We start from the raw sequence: 23,507 nt of genomic DNA, 5'->3' as shown, positions 1-23,507 counted from the left end.
GTGTGTCTACAATGTCAAGACAGGACCCTAGATGCTGGGCAAAGAAGACCAGCATATAACAGCACCATTTCTTAGTCATTCGTGCAGCATTGTAACTCCAAGTCTTCAATTTCTGCAAAAAACATATCCCAGAATGTAATGTTCAGAATGTGACAGAACACTCAGAAAGTAGGTAGCACTTTAGCCTGGGTACCAGTGAATCTGCACATTAGTATAAGTGAACATTTATCATCCTTCAAGTAATATTGATAGATTTGAAGGATGTTTTTCCTGCTTCCCCCCAAAAATATTTCCTAATCCCTGTTTTTTTTTCTTTTGTCCTTTCTTTCAGGCCACTGAAGATGATGACAGTCCCTCAGTTGTGGATAATAGTGCAAGCAATATGATTCAATAACAGCAGTGGACAATCTGTGTGAGTGATATATATACAAATACACCACCGTTCAAAAATTTGGGGTCACTTAGAATGTGTGTGTATTTTTTTTTTAAATTGAAGATAAAATAAAATTAATTAGAAGTTTAAAAAAAAGTTTTCTTTCAAAAGCAAGCAGATTCTAAATAACCCCAAACTTTTGAAGGACAAGGTTGTCATGGAAACCATGGGATATTCCAAATATGTTGTGAACACTTTCTAGCGTGCAAGCAAATCAGAGTCGAGGTAGGTAATTGCTTTTTTTTCCCCCTGTTTCTCATTTGAATTTGAAATATTTCCATCCATCCACCTTCCAAACCGCTTATCCTCACAAGCGTCACGGGCATGCTGGAGCCAATCCCAGCTGTCCTCAGGCAGTAGGCAGGGTACGCCCTGAACTGGTTGCCAGCCAATTGCAGGGCACACATAGACGAACAACCATTTGTGCTCACAATCACACCTAGGGACAATTTCGAGTGTTCCATTATAGCCATGGAATTTTTTGGAATGTGGGGTGAAACCAGAGTACCCGAACAAAAGCCACACAGGCACGGGGAAAACATGCAAACTCCCCACAGTAAGGCCGGAGCCGTAATCGAACCCTGGACCTCTGCAGTGTGAGGCCGATGTGCTAACCAATTGATCACTGTGCTGACCATTTACAGACTAAAAATGGACAAACTGAACAAAATGGACAAAATTGGTTTACGGTGGTGTCACAGCAATGGACCACTATAATGTCTTGAAGACCTTAAAAATATTCTGTTGTGATGTATGTCTATTATTACACCATTTTGGTCTTTGCATGGGAATAGGCAGACTTGCAACGAGTGTCGTTTGTACACCTCAGTTTGTGCTGAAAGAAGGGGTGGCAAGAGAGAGCGAGCGAGCGAGCAACCGAGAAAGGGGGAGGATGGTGAGGGAGTGAGTTTCATGCAAGGGAGGGGACAGACATTCTCCAAGCAGGGGAGCACAGCCTCAGTCTGGCCAGCAAGGAGGAGAAGCAGCATCGGCAACATCATTGCTGTCTGCCTCCCCCAGTTACTACCATCACTACCACTATTACCACAACCAATCTGCATCCAGCTTTCGGACTATACACAACCCAGGCGAACAAAAGAGGAGGTTAGAGAGGATTTTTTTTTTTTTTTTTTTTTTTGGCAAAGGGTGAGAAAGTGAAGCATGCAGGAGGACAGGCGTGGAGGCGCGGCTGCGGGATGCGTGCTGTCTGACGGGCGCCCAGTGACCATGATGCCACTGCCGTGAGAGGCTCCCGTGAGCTGCGCACCCAAGCCGCCCTTTTCCCCTCCCTCTCCTCTCCCCTCCTTTCCTTTCCTATCCTCTCCTCTCCTCCCCTCACCTCACCAGCATCGCCGAACGGCACTCATTTGAACGCGGGGACACGGAAACACCACCACCATCGCCACCGGCGTTTGCTGCACAGCAACTTGACATAAACAGGTATATTTTTTTAGTGTGTGTGTGTGAGAGACTTCTCCATGCATGCATGTGAATGAATGGACTTCACCCCATTTGTTGTAACCACCACCATCCATCCACCCATTGTCTCTCTGTGGCCCTGTCATCACAACCGCGACACGCTGCTTGACCGGAATGCGGTGGGATCATATAGATTGCGCTCAGTTTATTTCAAGAACAAGAAAAATGATGTACAAGCCTCGCATCCTCTCCTTTGTGGATGCAAATGACAAGCGCTCCTCCTGCGCCTTAAAAAATGGGGGAGGCATTGTAATGTTTTTTGGGGTTTGATTTATCAGGGAAATGCACAGGTTTTAAACACAGGCAACATGAGCTGAAGATTGTAACCCCCCCCTCCCGCCATCACTGTGGTGTGCTCCTCTCCCTCTCTCGCTCCGTCGGGTGGTACAGAAAGCAATCATGCACATGTGTGTGCATGCATGTGCGAGATGCTGCGCACACGCCCACATTCATCCACACTCCACCGTAATCCGCGATCATGTGCTCCAAGAGACATGACGTAACACACATGCATATAGAGTATCTACAATGTGTTGAACAAAAAACCCCCACCCCCATCCGAAAATATGATGACCCCGATCTGGCAATTGGGAGAAATGGGTTAGCAAGAGAGTGGCACACATATTGAAAGGCTGTGACAAATGGGAGTGTGTGAGAGTGCTCTGCTGATCAGATGCCCCTCTAGGGAAATGGAGCAAAAGGGTCCCTGGATACTCGTGATGATGGCCTCGGGCTTGCTCACGGGAGTAGGTGTGGCTGTGGTGGCTCCCATCCTTGTTTTATTTCCTCTGGAGTTTTCTCAGAGTGGAGGGGCACTCGGCCCACAGGAATTCTTCACACACACACGCGCACACACACACACACACACACACACACACACACACACACAAATGCTGCAAAAATTTAAATAATTCAGGCATACAAGATTATTATCGCAAAAAACTATCCAACTTTAGCTGCTTTGTCTGTGATATCTCCGCAATAAACTTTCGCAACGCTTGTTCGCAACACTTGTTTTAACGTTACACAACTTGGCAATCGTCTGCTTTCCGCGACGTGAAGGCCGATCTCACCAATCTCGTGTCGTGAGAACGGAAATCTAATGACGCGAGATTACTGAACGCGAGATCAAAACAACAATGGCGGCGATTATAAAACCGCGATCGTTGCTGGAAAAAATATTTACCATAGTTTGTTTTGACTGAGAAATTTCCTTGCGTCCCAAAAACGCACATTATTTGGAACGGTGCGTCCCGCGGGAAAATTGTGCGTCTAGGACGCGGGACGCAGAGGTAACGGGATGGCTGATGTCAGTAGTACCACCCAATGACAGCTGTGAGACAATGTGCAAAGTATCAAGCAGCGCGAAAGTGATCAGAGGTAGAATGCAATACTACGACAGTTGTGCAGTTGGTGCAGATAATTGTTGCACCATTTTAAAGTGACCAGTAGCAGTATTTGTAGAACATCTTTTAGGAAGCAATTGTACAGAGTCCTTGAGCGCTTTTAAGTGTCTGGTGCTGCGGAATATAGATCAGTGACAATGGTTCAAGTAAGTACAGATCTACAATGATTATTGCGGTAATGCTGTTCGACGGGGGGGTGCACATTTGCAAAGAGCCACTATAGATTTGGGTAACTGTTTGGGTGGGTCCAGGAGGAATTAAACTGGCTAAATTAACCTGTTGCGGCTTTGTGCAAATACCATCCATTTGCATTCTGGACATATAGGTGTGTGTAAAAAAAAAAAAAAAAAAAAAAAAAATCTCAATCTCTGGGGCTCACATTTTCCAAATCTCCAGTAACACCAAAAAAAGTCACTAGATTTGTTGCTCGTCTTGTTAAAAAAAAAAAAAAAAAAAAGTAATTACTTTGTGTGGGAGCCGGGAGGTGGAGCGTTTGTCACACACGGACTAACAATCGGGTCGCGTCCAAATTTTCATCATCCACAAGTGGAGATCCTCTTGCAGTTCCTTATAAATGTACTTGCATGCGTGCATCGATACCCTGCATGAACTCCGGTGAGTCAGTTTATGCTTCTGCCATGGAGGCTGTGCACCTTTCCTGCACTGAATATAAAGGGTAGGAGAGGAGCCACTTCCATTGGCTGGGGAGCAAGTCAGCATTGCTCACTCCCACAATGGCGGAAACGCCGTTTCTAAATGCACACATATAAGAAAATACCAAAAGAAAAAAAAACTAGTGATGGCCATGAAAATAAGGCCCAATACATACTCTTTGGAGCAGGTACTTTTTAGTAAATTTTAGATGGTGTTAGTGTTTTCTCTTATCAAGGCGGACATTTAACTACATGCTCGAATATGGGGAATATTAACAATTAATCCATTGCGTTATTAATATTTTGGAAAATATTCAGAGAGGCTGGAGGAATCTTTCTCGAAAGGGACTCCCGTTTCTCATGCCAGTGTTCCCGTGCAATATGTGGAATAATCAAGGCTGTTAGTTGCTCATGTGTAATGGAGCTCAGCGTCACCAACTTTCCCTTTGAAATTTTATAGTTGGGTCTCTTAAGTGCCTGCTCACCCATCCAATGTGAAATTAAACAACTGAGTAAATATTTTGTTATCTGCCTGTGTATGAAAATGTGAGACAAAACCAAACATTATAACTACCCCCCACCCAGAGTTTCTCCATGATTGGGCAGCGACCCCCCCCCCCCAGATCTGCTGTCATCAAGCGACGGACGGTCGTCATTAAAATAGCCAGTGGTGGCTTTTCACATGTTGTTCATCTGCACTCTGGATGTGAAGGTGTGAACATAACTTCGATCACACCAGAAAAATTGTGAGAAAAGAGGTGTCATAAAAGTCACTAAATATAGCACTGAAGTTGGCAAAACTGAGGAGCTAATGAGTATTCTTCAGTCACTGTTCAACCTCAAGTTGGTCTCCTTTTAAAATTAAATTAGTTGAGACTCATCAACAGCAGGCGGCACGTCCACCTCACAGTGCAGAGGTCATGGATTCAATTACGGGCCCAAGCCTTCCTGTGTGGCGGTCGCATATTGTCCCCTGTGCCGGTGTGGGTTTTCTCCGGGTACTCCGGTTTCCTCCCACATTCCAAACACATGCACCTTAGGTTAATTGATCACTCTAAATTGTCCTTAGGTGTGATTGCGAGTGTGACTGGTTGGTTGTTGGTTATGTGTCCCGCAATTGGCTGGCAATCAGTTCAGGGTGTAACCCGCCAGCTGCCCAAAGACGGCTGGGATAGGCTCCAGCACGCTTGCGATCCTCGTGAGGATAAAGTGGTTCAGATAATGGACGGATGGATGAATCAACGGTACCTCAGCTCGTTGCAGCCATGTCGCGCATGCCAATTTGCCTCAGTCGCTATTCAATCAATTCCACACACAGACAGCATTCTTAACCATCAATAAATCCATGCAGTTATTATTATGCCTGTCCCTATTGCTTTCAATGGCCGCAATGATATGGTGGACAATGCGCCGTCTCCATACTAAATGACAAACGTCTGCTTCTTCACCTCCCAATATTGAACCGGCAGTGATTTATATCCCCTCGGATGCAACATTAGAAGCTCTCATAAGCCACTCATGTTATGCTACGGAGAGAATGACCAAGAGGGCAATCAGCTGAGCTGTAGGCACTGTAAGATCATTTCACATGTCCTAGGTATTATGGCTGGGAATGAATAATCTTTGCATTTGCAGCTGGTCCGCTGGATGTGGCGGTCAAACTGATAAAATGCAAATGGGGCGCAAAAGGTGATATAGTCATCCGTCATCCCTTCCGCCTAATTCCTGCATCATTACACCCTAACGGGACAATTCAGGCGATACCTCACGGATATTATCGAATCATTTGTGTGGCAACGCGAGCTCGGGTAGGAGGCTGAATGCTTCATTTGTCAAGTCCTAACATGCACGTGTCAAGATGTTGGCTTGGTGGAGCCTTGCGAGGCGGCGCACTAATTGTTAATAAGCACTCATTTAAGACGACTGCTCTTTTACTGTGATTTGTTCAGACAGCAAGCGGACACGGAAAGTGCTTTATGTTCCAGAACTGAGACGTGTGGTACTGTATTTCACTCATAAAGTGGCCTTGGGTGTGTTTGTTGACGCAACTGTAGATGAGGGGAGGTGGAGAAGGCACGGCTATTATATCGTGTTCATTAGTGTGGCAAGTGACCTGAAGCCTACCTAACCTGGATGACCATTAACATTCACATTATTAGTATGGACAAGACTTGGCTGATTGGATCAGCAGATATTTTGCATTTTTATGCAAAATTGGTCCTGGGTTGTAATCTCATAATTTGTTGATCGATCAATGATGCAGAACTTTCAAAATACGACACACGTTTCAATAGATTGGAAAGATAGGTCCACCCCGCGTGCCTTTTATCCGCAGACAATGCTGATCACACGTTTAGCCAACGCTACTGAGTGCATCCAACAGTACTGCAGCTCTGCGTAGCTTTTGGCTTTAATATGATTGCTGTGTACTCTGGCCGAAAGGAACGTGGCCGCAAGCCAAACTTGTTGTGGGGGCGGTATTATTCTAATTAGTCTGACTGATATCACAGGGACTAAACGGCTCTCAAACAGACATATTTTCTGCCATATGCAGCTCACAAAAGATTTTACTTTGGTGTGTAATTTCACACATGGTGGCAGGCAAGAAGCCCAACAACAAAGGAGTTCACATTTTCATCCTTTGGGCTTTGTCTTCCCTCGCTAAAAAAGTATCCCATGTGGGATGAGAACTGAAATTACAAACTATGAGTTTTCGACTTTAATGGAGGACAGGTGAAGAAGAGTCGACAGGTGCCAGTCATAGCATGGCAACTCACGGCTGCATCACCAATGTTCCACATGATTGGAGTACTATTACTAGTCGGTAATAGTAAGACCATGACAACTGCTTTTGCAGGCAAAAATCGCTGTTTTCTGACGCCACTTTGTCTCATAGACTACAATTTAATGGGAGAGATTTTGCTAAATTCTCATTAATGGTTCTTGAGAGGAAAATAGTGTCCTGTTATGAACATCTTAAATTAAAGTGTAAAATCGTATTAATCTTTCAATGTATTTGATGTTTTTATCCGAAAACACGATTATCTGATCGAACCTTCAGTAGCGACAATCAGCCTGATCTTCTGACACACCTCACATGTATGTTGAGTTGGCCAGCTGGACTTGCTGATTTAGGTCACATACGTCGCCGTGTTTTAAAAGCACCCAGCCATTAGCGGCGTGGCTTATCCCCGGTTGGGTAGCAGAGGGACTGGAGTTTTTCCCAGGAGACATCGGAAAGAGAGGGGATTGTTCATAGCTGAACATGTGATCTATTGATTTTTTTTTTTTTTTCAATCTTCCATTCATGACTGAATCCACTGACGACAGCAAACTATTCACTTTGTTAACCTCAACTCACCTCATTTCACTCATTACTTCTCCCCATCTTACAGTGGCTCCTGTATCCTCCCTTTGCTGCTCATTGCATTGTGTTATTCAAGTGTGCGGATCATATTCAATTATTTCACTCATTTCTCTGCGCAAGCCACAAGACAGGAAACCACTGGACAGGAAAGTGCTGATTTTAGATTGTCAGATTAGACAGTTTTCCCTTTCCAATTAAGTGGCTCATCTCAAGAATGTATCATGATAGTTTCCTGATTATATTATCAAAATGATTCCGGATCATCAGTCATTTATTCATGACATCTTTTATAACAGGCCTTATAGGGCATGTCTATGGTAAATTCACTTTTAAAAGCTTGTACAAAAATAGTTTGGTCTCTGGAGTGCCTGCACAACAATCAAGAGTAAAACTAAACAAAGAGCTAAATCCTTAGTTATCCGTTTCTGAAAATGTGTAAGTGAGTAAGATGTTATGCATTTCCACCCGACTGTTAACGAAATGCCATTTGTTGGTCGTTTCGACAAGTAGAAATTAAAAATGAAATCATATTCAAAAAGTGGAGTTAACTACCCGTGAATTCACTCCTTCGCCAATTATTGGGGTGACCTTAACCTTTGGTAGTGAGTCCTTTGTTGAAAATGTGCTTATTTGCTGTTCATGGCCTTTTTTTAATGGCCCACGAGTATATGCATAATGGCAACATACATGCAAGCATGCTTGTCGTTCTGGTGCATTTTTTTCTACAGTAAACCAAATCTTCTGAAAGTCATATATTTTGAAGAGCAATGTTGTAAGATGAGTTTCAAATGATCAAGTATTTTGGAATCCTAGTTTTGGGGTACATATTTAAGTCATGCGCCTATGCACTATATACTTGCAGTGAGCTGCTGCCCCCACGAGTGCTTTTTCATCCACACTCTAACTTAAGGTACCCTAAGTCCGAGAAAACAGCCCTCGTGTAAAGTACAATAACATTCTTCATTTTTGAGATATTTTGATGAAACCATGATGCATTATTTAAACACATGGGAGCTGTTTTAAAATGCGTGTGTGTGGTGGGAGGGCGGCTGAAGGGGGGGATACTATACTACAGTAGTTTGTATTTATTCATTTCAAGTTGCAGGGGGTATGAAGAGCCCATATTAAAGTATAATGTGATTCTCTGCATCACTCCCCTTAACGTCAACCCACCAGCCAGGGATTTAAACACAGAATTAACAGTATTGACTTAGTTTTTAGGCACCTTGGAGAGGGGAACAATGCCACTGAAGCGCAATCATATTTTGAGCGAGTAAATGTGTTTCGACTCACAGCTCTTGTATTTAATTTTTTTTTTTTTTTTTAAACGAAACAAGAGCGTGTGAAACAGACGGTTGGCGGTATTTGTGTCTAAACAGGAAACGCAACTGAGGAAGGTGTCAACAACACTCACAGACAAGGGGTTGTTTGGAGGATAATTGGCAATCAACCTGTGCCGCCCTTCGGAAATGAGAATGTGTTTGCCTTTTTGGTACTCCGTGAGCTGGTCAGGTGATTAGTGTTTCAGATGGTTTTATTATTGGATTACGATGAACGTGATAGCAAGGCACAACAGTAAAGTTGCAGCTGGGCAGTTAAACAGTTAGCCAAAACTGGCAATAAAGCTGTGTAAGGCTGATGGGGAAATGTAGAGTAGTGTGATAATTCGCTCATGGAGGCTTGCTACGAGGCATGACGTTTATAGAAATCTCCACCCGAGATGCGCAACAATTACTCAATTCTGTTCCAATGACCCAAAACATAGGCCATATAATATGAATCATATTAAACAGAAAGTCAGATTTACTATATTTACTATATATTTACTAGATTTATTATAACTGCCTCAAAATTGTAAGCCTAATTTTGTTTTCCCAATCAAACAGCCCAGAGGAAATACTTTGCAAAAGTAGTCAAAGCCTTACAAGTCAAAAACTCCAAGGTGTTTCTGTTGAAGCTGGCTGATACAAAAATGTTAGTGTGGAAGGTGGAAGAGTTCTATATCTCCAGGCCTCTCTGAATTAATACAGCGATAATGAAGTAAAACAAAAACTCAGACGCCCTGATCCAATAAAAAGAAAAAACAATGTATGGGAGACGTCAATCAAGTGCTATCTGTGCCCACACTGTCTCCAGAGGAGGTCAGTCAGTAGAAGTTGTGTAGGCGGCCTTGAACAACAGGGCTAGTCATGTTTAGAACTGAAAAAGCGGTCCCGGAGGAATGATGTTAATGGGTTAACTTGACATGGGCCAACTCGAAAGGTGGCCCGCACAACCCTTAGCTGCATGCTGACGAACCGAATCCGACAGCATTATTACATCACTTCTTGGTCTGTGTGGCAATGTCGGGGCATATCAAATCTTTATTTCCATGCAAGGTGTATAAAAGTTGAGTTTCTTTTTGGCTGCAAATGGGTTTTCCCTAATCAACATACACAACACCCATATAGATGACCAATATTCTTCAGCCATACATTTTCTTTGCCGTTTGCTTTAATTCGGGTTGCAAATGAGCTGGAGCCTACCCCAGCTGATTTAGGAACACCCCGGATTTGGAAGGAACAAGCTATTTTGTTCTTGCTCATTCCCTGCAATTGCTCTAAATATTTCATTCATACAGTGGAAGCTCAAAAGTCCAATATCCAGATGAAATTTCGACAAATCCTAATTTGAGCTCTTTTCTATTAATTCATTCATTTATTCAATATACACGCCAAGATTTAGTGTCGACAAGCTGACAGCGTCCTATTGTAATGATTGACATTGAGATTGCCCAATGATCTCATGAATAAAGACTACTTGCTGATGATGGTCCAGTGAGTTGCGACTCAAACACAAAAACAAGCGCCAGTGAAGCTTGAGAACGCATGCTGACTGACTAGCAAGGGTTGATGTTTTGCTGGTTAAATGTGCAGAAGGTGACTGCTTATGATTGCTCAAAGGAGTAATTTAAATACAACAGAAACTACATAAATGCATAAATACAAGAAAAACATAACCATACACACCCAAACCCAAAATACATGCTGATCTTCTTTATGAAAGCCAAACAGTGAGGCTGTGTTTTACAACTCATTTGACGTTTGCAGGTCTTTGTGGGCTTGAGGCTGTGGTAGACTGTCGTATCAACACTGTAAATCCCAGGACTAATATGAAGCAGCTGCCAAAACCTCTGGATGGCAAGCATTGCTCTTTCGACTCAGATGACCGGTTTCTCTCATTGGGAACAAACGTCTCCAGCAGCTACTCCAGACTGTTTAAATTTTCAAGACGATGCCTTTGCACACGTACAGTCTGCTGCACCCGTGTATTATCACCACATGATTGATTCAAATACAAAGCCATACACATCAGGACTTTACACGTGAAACAAATGGCAGCACAGATCATTGACTTTCAATGTTTAATTAGCTCATATGTCATACTTGTGATTGCAATCAATAAATGGAAAGCGCCGCCATGTATCTGACAACACCATTCGTCTTCTGTTGGAACGTGATTTGAGAAAATTAATATTTTGCCATCCATCACTGGGTGACATCATTTTTTGCCATTATTTCATTCATCATTCATTTTTTCCACTGAGAAATTGTATTTTTGCTCGTACAGTATGGCTGTATCAACGATTCATCGATATTGCAGAGTAAAACAATTTAACGATTTTCTTTTTCACCTTGCAGGGGGATTTCCTTTCCTGGATTTAAACAATATCAAGGTTGCTTCACCATTTGCTTCTGGTGACAAGTGGACTGCTCTCCACACAAACACGCCGACAATCCTGACTGTGCCAGTGCTGTCACCTTCTCTTGTTCATGCTACAGAGTCTTCAGGGTTGCCATCCATGGTTTCTACCCTCATCAAGATTATATCATCTTACATTGAAAAGATTTGCAAAGGAATGTTTACAAAGAAATTGGCAAACCAAATCAAGAAGAAAGAGAGAAGTAAAAATAAAGAGCCAACAAAATTGACCACTGACCTACAAGCACACCATCCAACTTTGTCAAACACAGTGAAGACCACTGTTAAAAAGATCTCTAAATGCTCCTCAGCACGTAACGTATCGCTGGAAGACGACGACGGGAAGAACGACTGCTCGTCCCTGTCACCCACTTTCAGTTATCGCGTAGCCATCGCAAATGGACTCCCTAAAACCGCCCCTTTTTTGAATAACAACAATGAGAGCATATTTCCAGAGGTTCTTTCAATCGACAGTAGCTATTCCGACACACTGAGCGACGCAAAGCCTATCCGGAGGCTGGATGAGCATAAATCGCACACAATGCCAGTAAGACGGAACCGGAAGAGCCTCATCAGTTTGGCTCCCTCTGACGGGAGCTCTGAGGGCGAACGAGTGGAACGCTCAAGTCTGCAAACGCTCCGGCTGGGAGCTCTTCGCAAACTGAGGAAATGGAAAAAGAGTCAGGAATGTGTCTCCTCGGACTCCGAGGTGAGCAACTGGAGGAAGACACTTGGCATCCGGAGCAAGTCCTTGGACCGGGCGGGACGGCAGCAGAAAAGCTCAACTCTGGAACCTGGTTCCTCTTCCACGGGATGCATCAGTCAGACACAGGATGTCATGGAGATGATCTTCAAGGAACTTCAGGGGATCAGCCAGATAGAGACGGAACTGTCCGAGCTCCGTGGCCATGTCAACGCCCTGAAGAGCTCAATTGATGAGATCTCCAGCAGTGTGGAAGTCGTTCAGAGCGAGATTGAGCAACTTCGCTCTGGATTTGTCCAGTCAAGAAGGGAAACACGTGACATCCATGATTACATAAAACAAATTAGCCACCAGGCCAATAATTCTACTCTGCGCTTCCTTAATGTCCCCGAAGAAAGATCAGAAAAAACAGAACATCTTATATATAAATTACTAAAAGACAAAATGGGTCTCACTGATGCCCATAAAACAATTAAAATTGAACTTGCTCATAGATTAGGACAACAGCGAGAATGTTCTAACGCAAAACCTCGTCCCATTATAGTTATATTTGCAACACCCCAAGACAGAGATTTAGTCTTGAAAAAATGCTATAAACTTAAAGGTACTGGGATTACAGTTTCCACGGACAGCTTAACTCGGGACGGGAAAGAGCGAAAGGACAAGTCAATGTCCTCCTCACAAACTTATGAAAGTATGGATATTAAGGTGTCAGGGAAAGATAAAGTAGTAGAGAGTGATGATTGGGATTCTATGGACAGTGACAAGGAATTAGATGAGCTAAGCAGAAACAAATATGCAATGGTGATTTCAAAGCCTGCTCACAAGAGCAAATCGGAGAAAAAACGATCCCATGACCACAGCCGGTCAGGGGAGGAGGCAAGCTACTCAGGTGCAGTTCATTATGCCGATGACACATACTATGACCCCGACAAGCATGGGAAGGCTTACTATTCTGATGTGACCTCCGGCTGGCTCTCTCAAAGTGACTATTCCACGCCCAAACTCAGCCGTTCTGAATCGGACTGCTCAAAACTTTGTCAGTCGTACTCGGAGGACTTTTCAGAAAGCCAGTACTTTACACGGGCCAACGGCTGCTCCTTGTTATCCTCCTCAGATCAAGAACTGTGGCAGAGGAAACAAGAGGACATGGCCTCCTCTTGGTACGCTAGCCCCAGTCACCCACTCAGCCATGAGAATCGACCTTATGAACAAAATGAGATTGAGACAACTGAGACTGTTGACAGTGGTGTCAGCAATGGACTTGTTTGCATGTCTGGGGACAGAAGCCACTACAGTGGCTCCCAACTTTCTCTGCAAGCTGACCTGTCACCTTGGAAAGATTGGCATCATATAGAGCAAGGTGCCGATTCAGGTTTGGAAGCGTCCATAGAGGTTAGCAGTCCATTTGACCCATCCACCATCCCGGGTTTTCCAGAGAATATCACTAAATGCCAAGAAGTTGATTTACAATTTGAAGGTGAGGAGGAGTTCATGATGCTTGACAGAGTACTTGCTCTGCCGCCAATAACCACTCACATTATTACACCCGTTGTGGAGCGTGAGTCTACCAAAGCACATGTGCGCCAGTCTAAAGGGAATTCCAAGGCGGTAGCAAAAGAAAATACGAAAGTATTATCTAAAGACCCCTCCAAAGCTACAGCTAAAATGACAAATAAACAAATTAAAATTGGATTGAAAGATGAACCACCCAAAATACAAGAAAAGGAAACTATAAACGTTTCTGCAAAGATTTCATCTAAAATTACATCAAATGCTACTCCGCAAGAGCCGCTGAAACAGAAGAAATCCATAGCTGAAGAGATCACTGAATCCTTCCCTAAAGATAGCCCGAAACCTACAGCTAAATATTCCACAAAGCCTGCCATTGAAGATGTTGCTAAAGTAGCGCCGAAGGTCATTTGCGGTGAGACAGTTAAAGCGAGCAGAGCAGCCCCAAAAGTTTCCCAGGCGATGATATCAAAACAAAGTCCAAGAGAGTCACCAAAAGAGAGCCCTAGAATCACCCCAATAATGAGCCCAGCTTCAACTCCCAAAGAGTCACCGAAAGAATCCCCTAAACAGTCCCCGATGGTCAGTGTGAAAGAACCCCTACAAGACACACAGAAACTTGCTGCTAAGGAAGTTACCAAAGAAGCTACAAAGGTACCCACAAAAGGGGTACCTATAGTACAGAATAAGGAGAGCAACAACAACAATAAAGTACCACCCAAAAAGGATTCTGGCATCCCAATCAAAGAAACACCAGTATCGAAAGAGATCCCAAAGGTGTCTGTCAAAGAAGCCCCTAAGGCATCTCCAAGTCAATCACCTCAGGTAGTGTTTCCAGATGCCCCAAAAGTAGTTGTTAAAGATGCCCCCAAGGAAGCTTCAAAAGCAGTCCCGAAAGAAAAATTTCCTGAAATCAATGTCAATCACAGCTTTCACCAAACTCAAGGTAAATCTACCACTATGTACCGCAGTCAGAGTGAGATCCGAACAGAAAAGGTCGAGGAAGTGCCTAAGTCATGGAGCAGCAGGCTCAGTATAGACCTCAGCGAGAAGTCTTTTGGTTTTGGCTTTGGGTCTACACTGCAAAGGGCTAAATCAGCTCTGGAGGTTGTATGGAAATCTGGCCCTCAGAATACTCCCGCACCTCCTGAAGAACCCACAAACTCTTCTTCGTCATTCATGGGGCGTTTCCGTACAATCTCCACCTCCAACTCACCATCTGCGGCAGACCCAATTGTTCACAAAGAACCCGTTTACTACAAACCGGAGGAAGAGAAAAAAGATGCAGAGACGGAAGCCGTTGAACAATCTGAGGATGGCGAGACCCATTACGTTGAGGTGATGGAACAGGTTCTGGCTAATTTGGAGAACAGAACTAATGTTAATGAAACTGAAGAGCTTGTGCAGGAATGTGAGCCTTCTCAGGACAATGACGCATTTGAGGATGTCCAGCCTTCTCAGGACAATGATGTTCCTCAAGATTTTGAGACGGCTGAAGATTTCAGCATCACAAGAGACAATGATGCGAGCCAAGAGGCACATGTCCTCGAGTATGACTGCGGCTTGGATGAGCCGTACGATGAGGAGTACAGCGAGGAGTATGAAACCAACGTGACAGAGGACACGGCCGAGTATGACGCCATGGTGGAGTATCTGGATGTCGAGGAACCCGACGAGACAGAGGACAATGACATTACCGAGGATATGGAAGGGGGCGATGAGGATATAGAGGAGATCGAGGAGCTGGTTGAGGAGACCGCCGAGGCATCTGAGAAAGTCGATGAACATGAGGAGGATAAAAGAAAAAGCATGGATGAGGAGAAGCCCGCAGCCACAGAGGCACCACCAAAGAAGCGAATACGACCGACATTTAAAGAGGCTGCTCTGAGGGCGTACCGGAAACAGATGGCTGAACTGGAGCAACAGATCTTGGCGGGAGGTAGGGCTCCTTCACATTGGTTTTCATCATTTTTATATACCTACTTCTGACATCGTGCAGTGAAGACAGAAATCTCCTTATGCTAGCCATTATCATCTTAGATTTCTAATCACCTTTCTATACAATTTGCATAACTTTCATTCGAATTCAAAAAACGGCTTGAAAGCAGTGACCGGTATAACATACAATTAGATGTCTAATTGTTTCGTGCGAGGGATGTGATGAAATGTGATTAAAGCTAAATGGTCCATCATTTCAAATCATCCGATGAGAACACATTTGGCAATCCTGGGCATTGTCGTAGAAGAAGCCACAGTAGTGATGAGGCCCCGGGCTTATTGGATTTAGAGGTACAATATGTCCACATAGTGAATATTTCAAACAGCATCCGTCTTCACAGTATAAGGCAGCGGTGACACAGCCTAGTTCTCGAAAGCACCTGCTTTACATGTTTTCCTCTTCCAACACACCTCATTCAAATGATCAGCAAAGCTTTCTGATGTGCTGATCATTCGAATCAGGTATGTTGGAAGAGGGAAGCTGACTTGACAGGGGCGCTCAAAGACCAGGCTTGGGCATCTCTGGTAGAAGCTAAACGAATTTAGATGTGTAGTAATTATTTTTCCATATAATATATAACAATGGCACCGATGCAATTTATGTCAGTGCATTGTAACTTGTGTTGACTTTTTCGGTTGACAGAGTAGCACCATTTTGGCAATACTGACTCATTGACAGACTGAATCATCCCTCAGTGTTGCATGTCCGAGGTGAGGCATGCAGTAGACTCCGGGCATAGGACTCGTAATAAAAACGTGCAATGGGTGACTGACTTTGGCTCTCTTTTTTTTCCTACCTTATTGGCACACACAGTTTGAGCAGTTTTCTGCTTTTAGTTTGTGTTGTGCAGTCATGCTTTATGCTTGGCTGTCAGAAACCATCAATGGCATGGTCTTTGCTACTTTCCACTGTATTTAAACTGTAACAGTATCACACAAACAGACATGACACGCACAACGGAACATGATCCATCTTGAGGTTATACATCAAATGTTCCTCTCAGGTAAAACACCGTTTCATAATGCCGGTTGACCTCTGAGTTGTGTGGCATCTGAACATTTTTTTCCCAATATGAAATAATGGAAATGCAAACAATCGGTTTTACGGTCAACCTTTTTGACATCACAAAACATGTATTAGCTGTACAGGCAAATTAAAAAGATTATTTATGAATGGCCTTAGAGGTGTAAAATAAAGTTAACCCCTAATAAGTGCAGCGGTAGGTCGGCGTGCCTTCTTGTGCCATGTGATCACATCATCTTTATGCCACTACTTCACAGTGTCGTGCAGAGTATATGCTGATACGTCATAAATCGAGGACCTCCTGTGCACTTCTGAAAGTTCTGCGGACATTCTGAGCCTAACATCCTCTTTGGGCAAGTTTCTAAAGACCCAATGAGAAAGCCCAACCTCTCTCAAAGTTTGCGGAGATTCCCTGGTGAAAATGGCTCGACTGAATCAGTATAATTTAAAATCCGGGGGTATCACCTCTACTATACCAGAGGCTCTTCTCCCCTTGTAACTGCATTTTTCATAGCCACACTTTGCTAAGAAATGATGCACTAAGCATAAAGAGGGTATACCTCCTTCAAACTTCACTAGCAGCAGACCTCTATAAATATTCCAAGCAAGGCTGACCTGGTTACAGAATGCCCTTGGGAGTGTGAATTAGCATCTGAATACAGACACTGCTGTAGTCAGTTGAAGTAGGGGGAGCTGGCAGGAGTGGCAGGGAGCATTGCTGAGACTCCCTTCACAGCTCGCACACAGACCAGCCAGCATGCATCAGAGCGCACTCATGACGAGCACACGCTGGCTTCATGGGATGGAGGCGTAAAGCTTAATGAGGGGTGGAATATGCATGTGTGTGCTTCCAATTATGACCCTCTTTTCACCATCTGTAGTGAGATGTTTCTTTTGTTGGATGCATTTTCGGACATGGACTAGCTTCTGTGAGTAGGAGCAAAAATATATTGTCACACATCTTGGGGTAGATTATTACAGGGGGCATCTGTTTCTGATGGAATTCTGTCCCTAAGATGGCAACTTAACCCTAATGTACATGCATCGGAACAAGGCCTTGATGATCACACAGTTGAAAAAAATCATTTAAACGAGTACGACGGTAATTGAGCATATGTTTTTGTGCTGCGTGACCACATATTTTTGTGCCACTGCTCCAGCTAGTTAATTGCGAGCAACTCGTGATCTCAAAATGCTCTAAGTCAGAACCCCCGAACGGACTGTTCTACAACGGGTGTTCCAAGAAGTTCATTTGCCATGGTTTCATGTTTGGTGTTGTATAGTTCTGGCCTTGAAGGTTTTTTTTTCATACAAATAGCCTGTGTGCAAACTTTACTTTGGAATTTGCAATGGTTAGTGAGAGGCTACATTCCAAGGGTTATGTGGATGCCATTCCTCTAGCTGGCACTTTTCCGTGTCCCTTTTGGGTCGAAACGGCCATCAACAAAGAATTGCTGAATGAGATTGACCAGGAAGTTTTCTGCCATTCCAATGAATTTTTTCGATATTTTCATGCACCAAGTTATCTAGTTGCGGGACACTGTGCCACTGCGACTTTGGCAGAAAATTGGCAAATCTTCTGTCAAGACTCTGATACTGCAATTTTGTGAGATTGCAGTGTAACGGAGACTTCTGAAATTACTCTGGATGGCTAATACTAGTTTCTGCTGAGAACAAGTTACATTTTTGTTTTGGATAAAAAATACACACACACATACATTCTCAGAGAAGTCATCACCTGCAAATGTTTAAAGCTGAGGTAACGTGTAAGTGCAACTCTTAGAGTAGATTAAGTAGATTATTTGTTCCTTCTCTATTATGTTGTGGTGGTCCTTAGGCAGTGCTAGAGTCTCAGCAAAGTAATGAGTGCTGTAACCAACTCACAATTAATGAGTCCCGGATCTTGTAGAAGCTAAAATTACGTGGCCCAGAGAGCTGTGAAGTCCCCAACAAATCTCTCTTTCTGTCACAAGTTCATTCTCATGAAAGTAGTTTAAGGTATTAGAAGTGACAGATCATTTAATTACCTCTGCCAAGGAGGTTTTCTTCAGTGTAGGTATTTTTCGAATGGTGTTTTTTTTCATGGTGTCAGCCTTGCTGTAAGTTTGGCATTCTAATTAAGGCCGTTAATTGTAGCAAACTCAGCTGGAAAGTCAGTCAGACCTCACCCCTTATTGTTTACCAGCCAATGAAATGACAAATATAGAGATTAACAAGACAATTGTTACTTTTGTTTCCTCACCGTGCGCTGTCAGTTAGAAGAAGTGATCGTTTTAATTCTGGGACTGGAGTGATGGGATGACTGAGACATCAGGGAAAAGGTCTTTTGTGTTCCTATATGGCCTAGTAAGGACATGCATCATTCAATCTGAAATCATCAGTTTTGAATTGGGTGTTGAAATATGTAGAGGATACATCTTTTTCTTCCTGTCATTGCACGGGGGATGGCAAGTTGTTTAGCTGCATTTTAAAGTGATACACATGCAGTTATGTTTAGGTATTTGGTAAATGTAAAAAAAATGCCGGGAGGTAGTCAGAAGTCAGCCTCAATATCTCAACCTTCACGTTTTCAGGCAAGTCCCAAGTTACTGTGGCAAAGTAAGTCAACTTGAGTCCCCACTACATTTCAATTGCAACCTATCGCGTATTTGCTCATGCACGTATCTGTAATTGCGTTGGTTTGCTGTACTAACACATTCACAATCACATTTATTGCTTCTCGAACCATTTTCCGTATTGTCTGTTACATTGTCTTGTCAAGTGAATGCATATCCAATATAAAGCTTAGTTTTTTTTGACCAACTTAGCTAAATTGTGAAGTTAACACAGGCTACATGTCTTTGTGGGTTTTGTGTGACGGAAGTGACCTCTGACCTCCTAATCATACTGTAGCCTACTGGTCAGTTACCACGTTGGCATGCCCAACCCACTAAATTACTTTTATTTTTCAAAAACATTTGAAACGACAGAGTTTGAAATCAAAACAGGCAAGCGGAATCCGTCAGCGGGTGCGGCCGAACCGATATAGACTAAAGAACAAAGCTTTTCAACGTAGGTGCAGACGACAATCAAAATCGCGACAGCTGCCTGATTACCACATCTGTGCCTTCTTCCAGAAAGTGCCTCCATCCAGAAATCCCTGCGTGTCACTTTTTGGCATCGCAGCTTGCCACCTCTTTGTGTGGTTTGTCAGTCAAAACGGAGTTTACCCAGTGAAGATAAACAGTCATCTCGTTGAAGACTCTTACAGCATGGACTCCTCGATACGCTTGGGTCGACGGCCCATAAGGCCAAAAGAGTGCTGTTGAGTAGCCCTTGCCAGCACTCATTGGCATACAAAGTGTTAGACTTGGATCAGAAAAAAAAAAAGCCTCACTGAAGTCGGTCCACTCGAAAAGAAACCAACAGGTTGCAGAAAATGTTTTCGCTGATTTGTCATGGCGCTTGCCAAGATCAGTAATTACATTCTCAGATGCTGCACTCTGAAGTCTCGATAGGCAAAGAACATTAATTCACTTTTCATTTGATCCCTCTGACTCATCCGCCACTCGACCCACTGAAGTGTGCTTTTCATTTCAGATGAAATGCACTGTTTGTTACTCTGCGAGCATACCAATTTTAAAATATGCTACAATAGATATTTGCTGATAGGTTTTATTGATGACACTATTTGAGAATGTCATCCTTTGGCATCTCCCTGAAATCTTTTGTCACGACAAAACAGGAGTGAGTTTTCATGTGGCCCGGTATTCTCAGTGTCGTCTTTCTGTGACAGTTTCAGGCTAAGCTTTTTTTGCTACAGCATTTATCCATCCTCAACATGTAGCCAAAATGAAACAGAATACCGGTATTGTTAACATGTGGGACGAAGAGCATTTGTAGCTTAAATACAGGTATGGAGATATGCTCTTCTAAGTGTTAATATGTTATATTCTGTTGTTATGATGTACCTTAATGTATCATCAATCCTTTTCAAATTATAATCAGGCAAAATTGGTGATTGATTGTTCGAGCATTCATTTCAAACAATTTGGTTATTAATATTTGCCAATGTGTCTTTGGTAGCCTGGTAATGAAGTGCTGCCTCCAAAAGTGAAAAAAGTGTCTTTATGGGGGCTTTTGCTTTATACACTGCAATGGATGATGTCTAATGACCAGTTAACATCAGACGAAATCCTTCCAGCTTAACGCTAACATATAAAGAGAAAATCTAGAGACCGGCTAATGGAAATTAGCATTGATGTTATAGTGGTGCTGTGATTGACGAAAACTAAGGAGCAACTATTAGCAGTTCAAGCGGTACTTGTGTTTGCACTGCGTAACCCTGTGAAAAAGACACGAAGAACCTGGAAATAGAAATCTCTACTCAACCAAGTGAGTCAGACTCACTTAGGGCACTGCCCCTTGGTGGTCTCGAACTATTCTGTGGGTCCTTACATTATGGGAATTATAAACCTTGAAACAACTGATACTTTAAGACACACAGCATTACTACACACAGTACATACATTACTCTGAATAATATATTCTCTTTTCTCGATTACTAAAGTTTAGTTGAGAACCTTCTCTGTCTCTTCTTCTTGCTCTTCTTCTATTGCACTGCATGTTTTCCAATTAGACCTCATTGCATGTTGCGGCAAGATCTGTTTCTACACGGAAGGCACGCAACTCTGATTTTGGACTTGAAAGTATACTGTAAAAACTAAAACAAAATGATCGCTCAAAATTCTGCAATATTGTAGCATCATGAACATTGAGCCTCCATATACAAGTGGTTCATTGCATATTATATAATCTGGCATTTTTGTGAGGTGGTGAGTTTTTGAATGTAGCCTGATTCAGGTTTGGGAAATATTGATCTATTTCACAAATCGTGATCTGATCACAACTCTGTCAAAAAATAAATAAATAAATAAAAAATCTATTATTGCACTTTTAATATCCCTCTCCTGTCCTTTGATGCTGGAATTATCAAATCCTCTTGTAAGAAGAGACCTAAAGTGATGAGCATCAGTAAAATCCCTCCCATCAGTTTGAGACAAGGTTAAAGCTCTCCACTACGCTAGAGCCTCGTGGCATGCAGCTATTACTGAATTGGGGGCTTGTTTTTTGATTATGTAATGATTGTTTCCCTTGCTCTGAGGTTTTTTTTTCTTCTTCTTCTCCCCAGTGTGTGCATGCTTCTGCCTGTACGAGTAAATCGGAATACACCAGCATATATTTACTATGTGTCTCTGTTGTGTCCATCCCGGAACGAATGTTGTTGTGTATTTTCCACTATCAGCCAAAAGCAGGCTTTTCTGCTCCAATGAGCGCTGATCTACGCGAGGTGTGATCATGCGTGTCGGCTCAAAGATGCTAAATTTACTGCGATTGTTACTCGAGAAACACTTTTGCCCACAGCACAGGAAGAGACCTCGGGCACTATCTTTGTTATTTTCCTCCCCCCTGAGATTTAAGGCACCTGTGAATTGAGGTTCATCTCGGCCGATTGTAAGACTTTTATCTCGTGCAGCTGTGGTCGAGCGATGGTTCAATCTTGTCAGGCTGCGGCTCATAGTAGCTGAGCTGATTGCTGTCCACGGTGCCTGCAGACACATCTGAGTGCTGCTCCTCTGCTTGGGCGCAGCCACATCCGATGCATTGTGACCACGGCTACAGCAAACCACAAATGTGCACTGGCTAGGTTTTCCACGTTGACAAAAAGGATGAACGCTTCCAAGGCCAAACCGTCAGCAGTGAATTGATTAGGGGAAAAGCAGACTCAAAATGGGACATGGTAAAGAAAGGATTACAATTGCAATTGTACAATTACAATCTTCTCGAAGTAGGATGTGGGCAAGTATCAGAAGGACCGATTTGTCACCATACAACTGTTGTGACTCGACTCATGGCAACGTAGAGCGATTACTCTCTCTCAAACAAGTTGATTTCTTTACATTCTCTTTTATTACAAATTGCTATTTTCTTTATCAAAAACACTAAACAACAACATTGTTCTTTGTTTGGCTGTGTTCAGACTGAGGGCTGTTCTGATTCAACCCAGATTCCACCTCAAATCCATTTTTTTTTTTCTTTTTGCGCTAACTGTCCCCACTGTTTTTAGCAACCACTCAAACCGGATTTGGCCCTGTTCAGACTGGGCCACATTAATGACCCATCTGACAGGTTGCAATAGCAATAATGTCAGAACACAGGCGTCATCCAGTACAGATAGTGTTTGACGGTGGCAACACACTAAATACTTTCATAAATAGACTTGTTTAGACACATCTTGTGTGGCGCTATCTCTCCACAGACCGATAAGGCAATGCATTTCATTTCCGCCTCTGTAATAGGACTGCTGTTGTCAAGTAGAGTGACGTCACAGAGCGTCAAAATCGGATTTTGTCGGGCAGTCTCAAAAAAGCCTTTGTGCCCAGTGCAAGTGTAGCGCAAAGTGAGGTCCAACTGTGTGATCCTGAGGGTTCACGGCCCACTGATGTCACATTTATGAATGCAATAAAGTGACATCCAGTACACACATAAACAGAGTACAGACTACCTGGCTGCCTGTGCCTGGATCAAATCCACCAAAATCACATTACCCCACTAGCACCACAACTTAGACCTGGTGTCACTTGGTCTAAAGCCTAGTTTACTTTCCGTCACCAAATTGTCAGGTGTGCCGGGGTGTGTAGTAGAAAAGGTCGGACCACACAGCAAGGCGTAACGTGTTCTGCCAGATTCCGAAACACTGTAAACTACACTTGCCTCGGTACACAAATGAAGATTTTAACACCGAACCCTAGGTTAATAATTGCATCCTACCTTGTATGGTCACGGCGCTTACACTGTTGTCCAATCACATTGCTCCAATGTTACACTCAAAAGTTGTCACGCGGCATAATACCATGGTGTTATGGAAGGTCGTAGTAATTTATTTGCATCAAACCCCATTGCTTCAATGTTGTCTCCTGCTCACAGGCAATTGGTTCACATTGCTATAAAAAGCCTAATTTATTTTCATTCATCTGCATTTTTTTTTCTAGGTGACTGCATTCCTGGTGGAAAAAAAAAGATTCGCATTTTAATGTTTAGTCATTAATACCGTAAATAGGTGCTAACTTTCAAGTACACTGTGCATCATCTAATATTGTCTGAACAGTCCTCTTGACAGCATGTCAACAGCAAACAAAATTCCCCGGGCTT

The 23,507-nt window shown here is 43.1% G+C and overlaps 1 protein-coding gene across 5 annotated transcripts in view; it reads left to right on the top strand.

Annotated features, from left to right (window-relative positions):
* The first annotated feature begins 1,142 nt into the window (after window positions 1-1,142).
* Window positions 1,143-23,507, top strand: part of unc13c (unc-13 homolog C (C. elegans)) — a 110,548-nt gene continuing 88,183 nt past the window's right edge. For 3 of the 5 annotated variants that reach the window (XM_019866709.1, XM_019866708.1, XM_019866707.1), the window contains exons 1-2: window positions 1,143-1,873; window positions 11,019-15,233. In XM_019866709.1, coding sequence (XP_019722268.1) covers window positions 11,180-15,233 — 4,054 coding nt within the window. In that variant the 5' untranslated portion in view covers window positions 1,143-1,873; window positions 11,019-11,179. The remainder of the gene's footprint in view (window positions 1,874-11,018; window positions 15,234-23,507) is intronic. The other 2 variants (XM_019866711.1, XM_019866710.1) reach the window with 1 other exon arrangement.

The sequence above is a fragment of the Hippocampus comes genome, unplaced genomic scaffold, assembly GCF_001891065.2.
Source record: "Hippocampus comes isolate QL1 unplaced genomic scaffold, H_comes_QL1_v1.1 scaffold82, whole genome shotgun sequence".
Taxonomy (NCBI): domain Eukaryota; kingdom Metazoa; phylum Chordata; class Actinopteri; order Syngnathiformes; family Syngnathidae; genus Hippocampus; species Hippocampus comes.
Note: the sequence above shows the minus strand (reverse complement) of the source record. Positions and strands in the feature narration are given on the sequence as shown.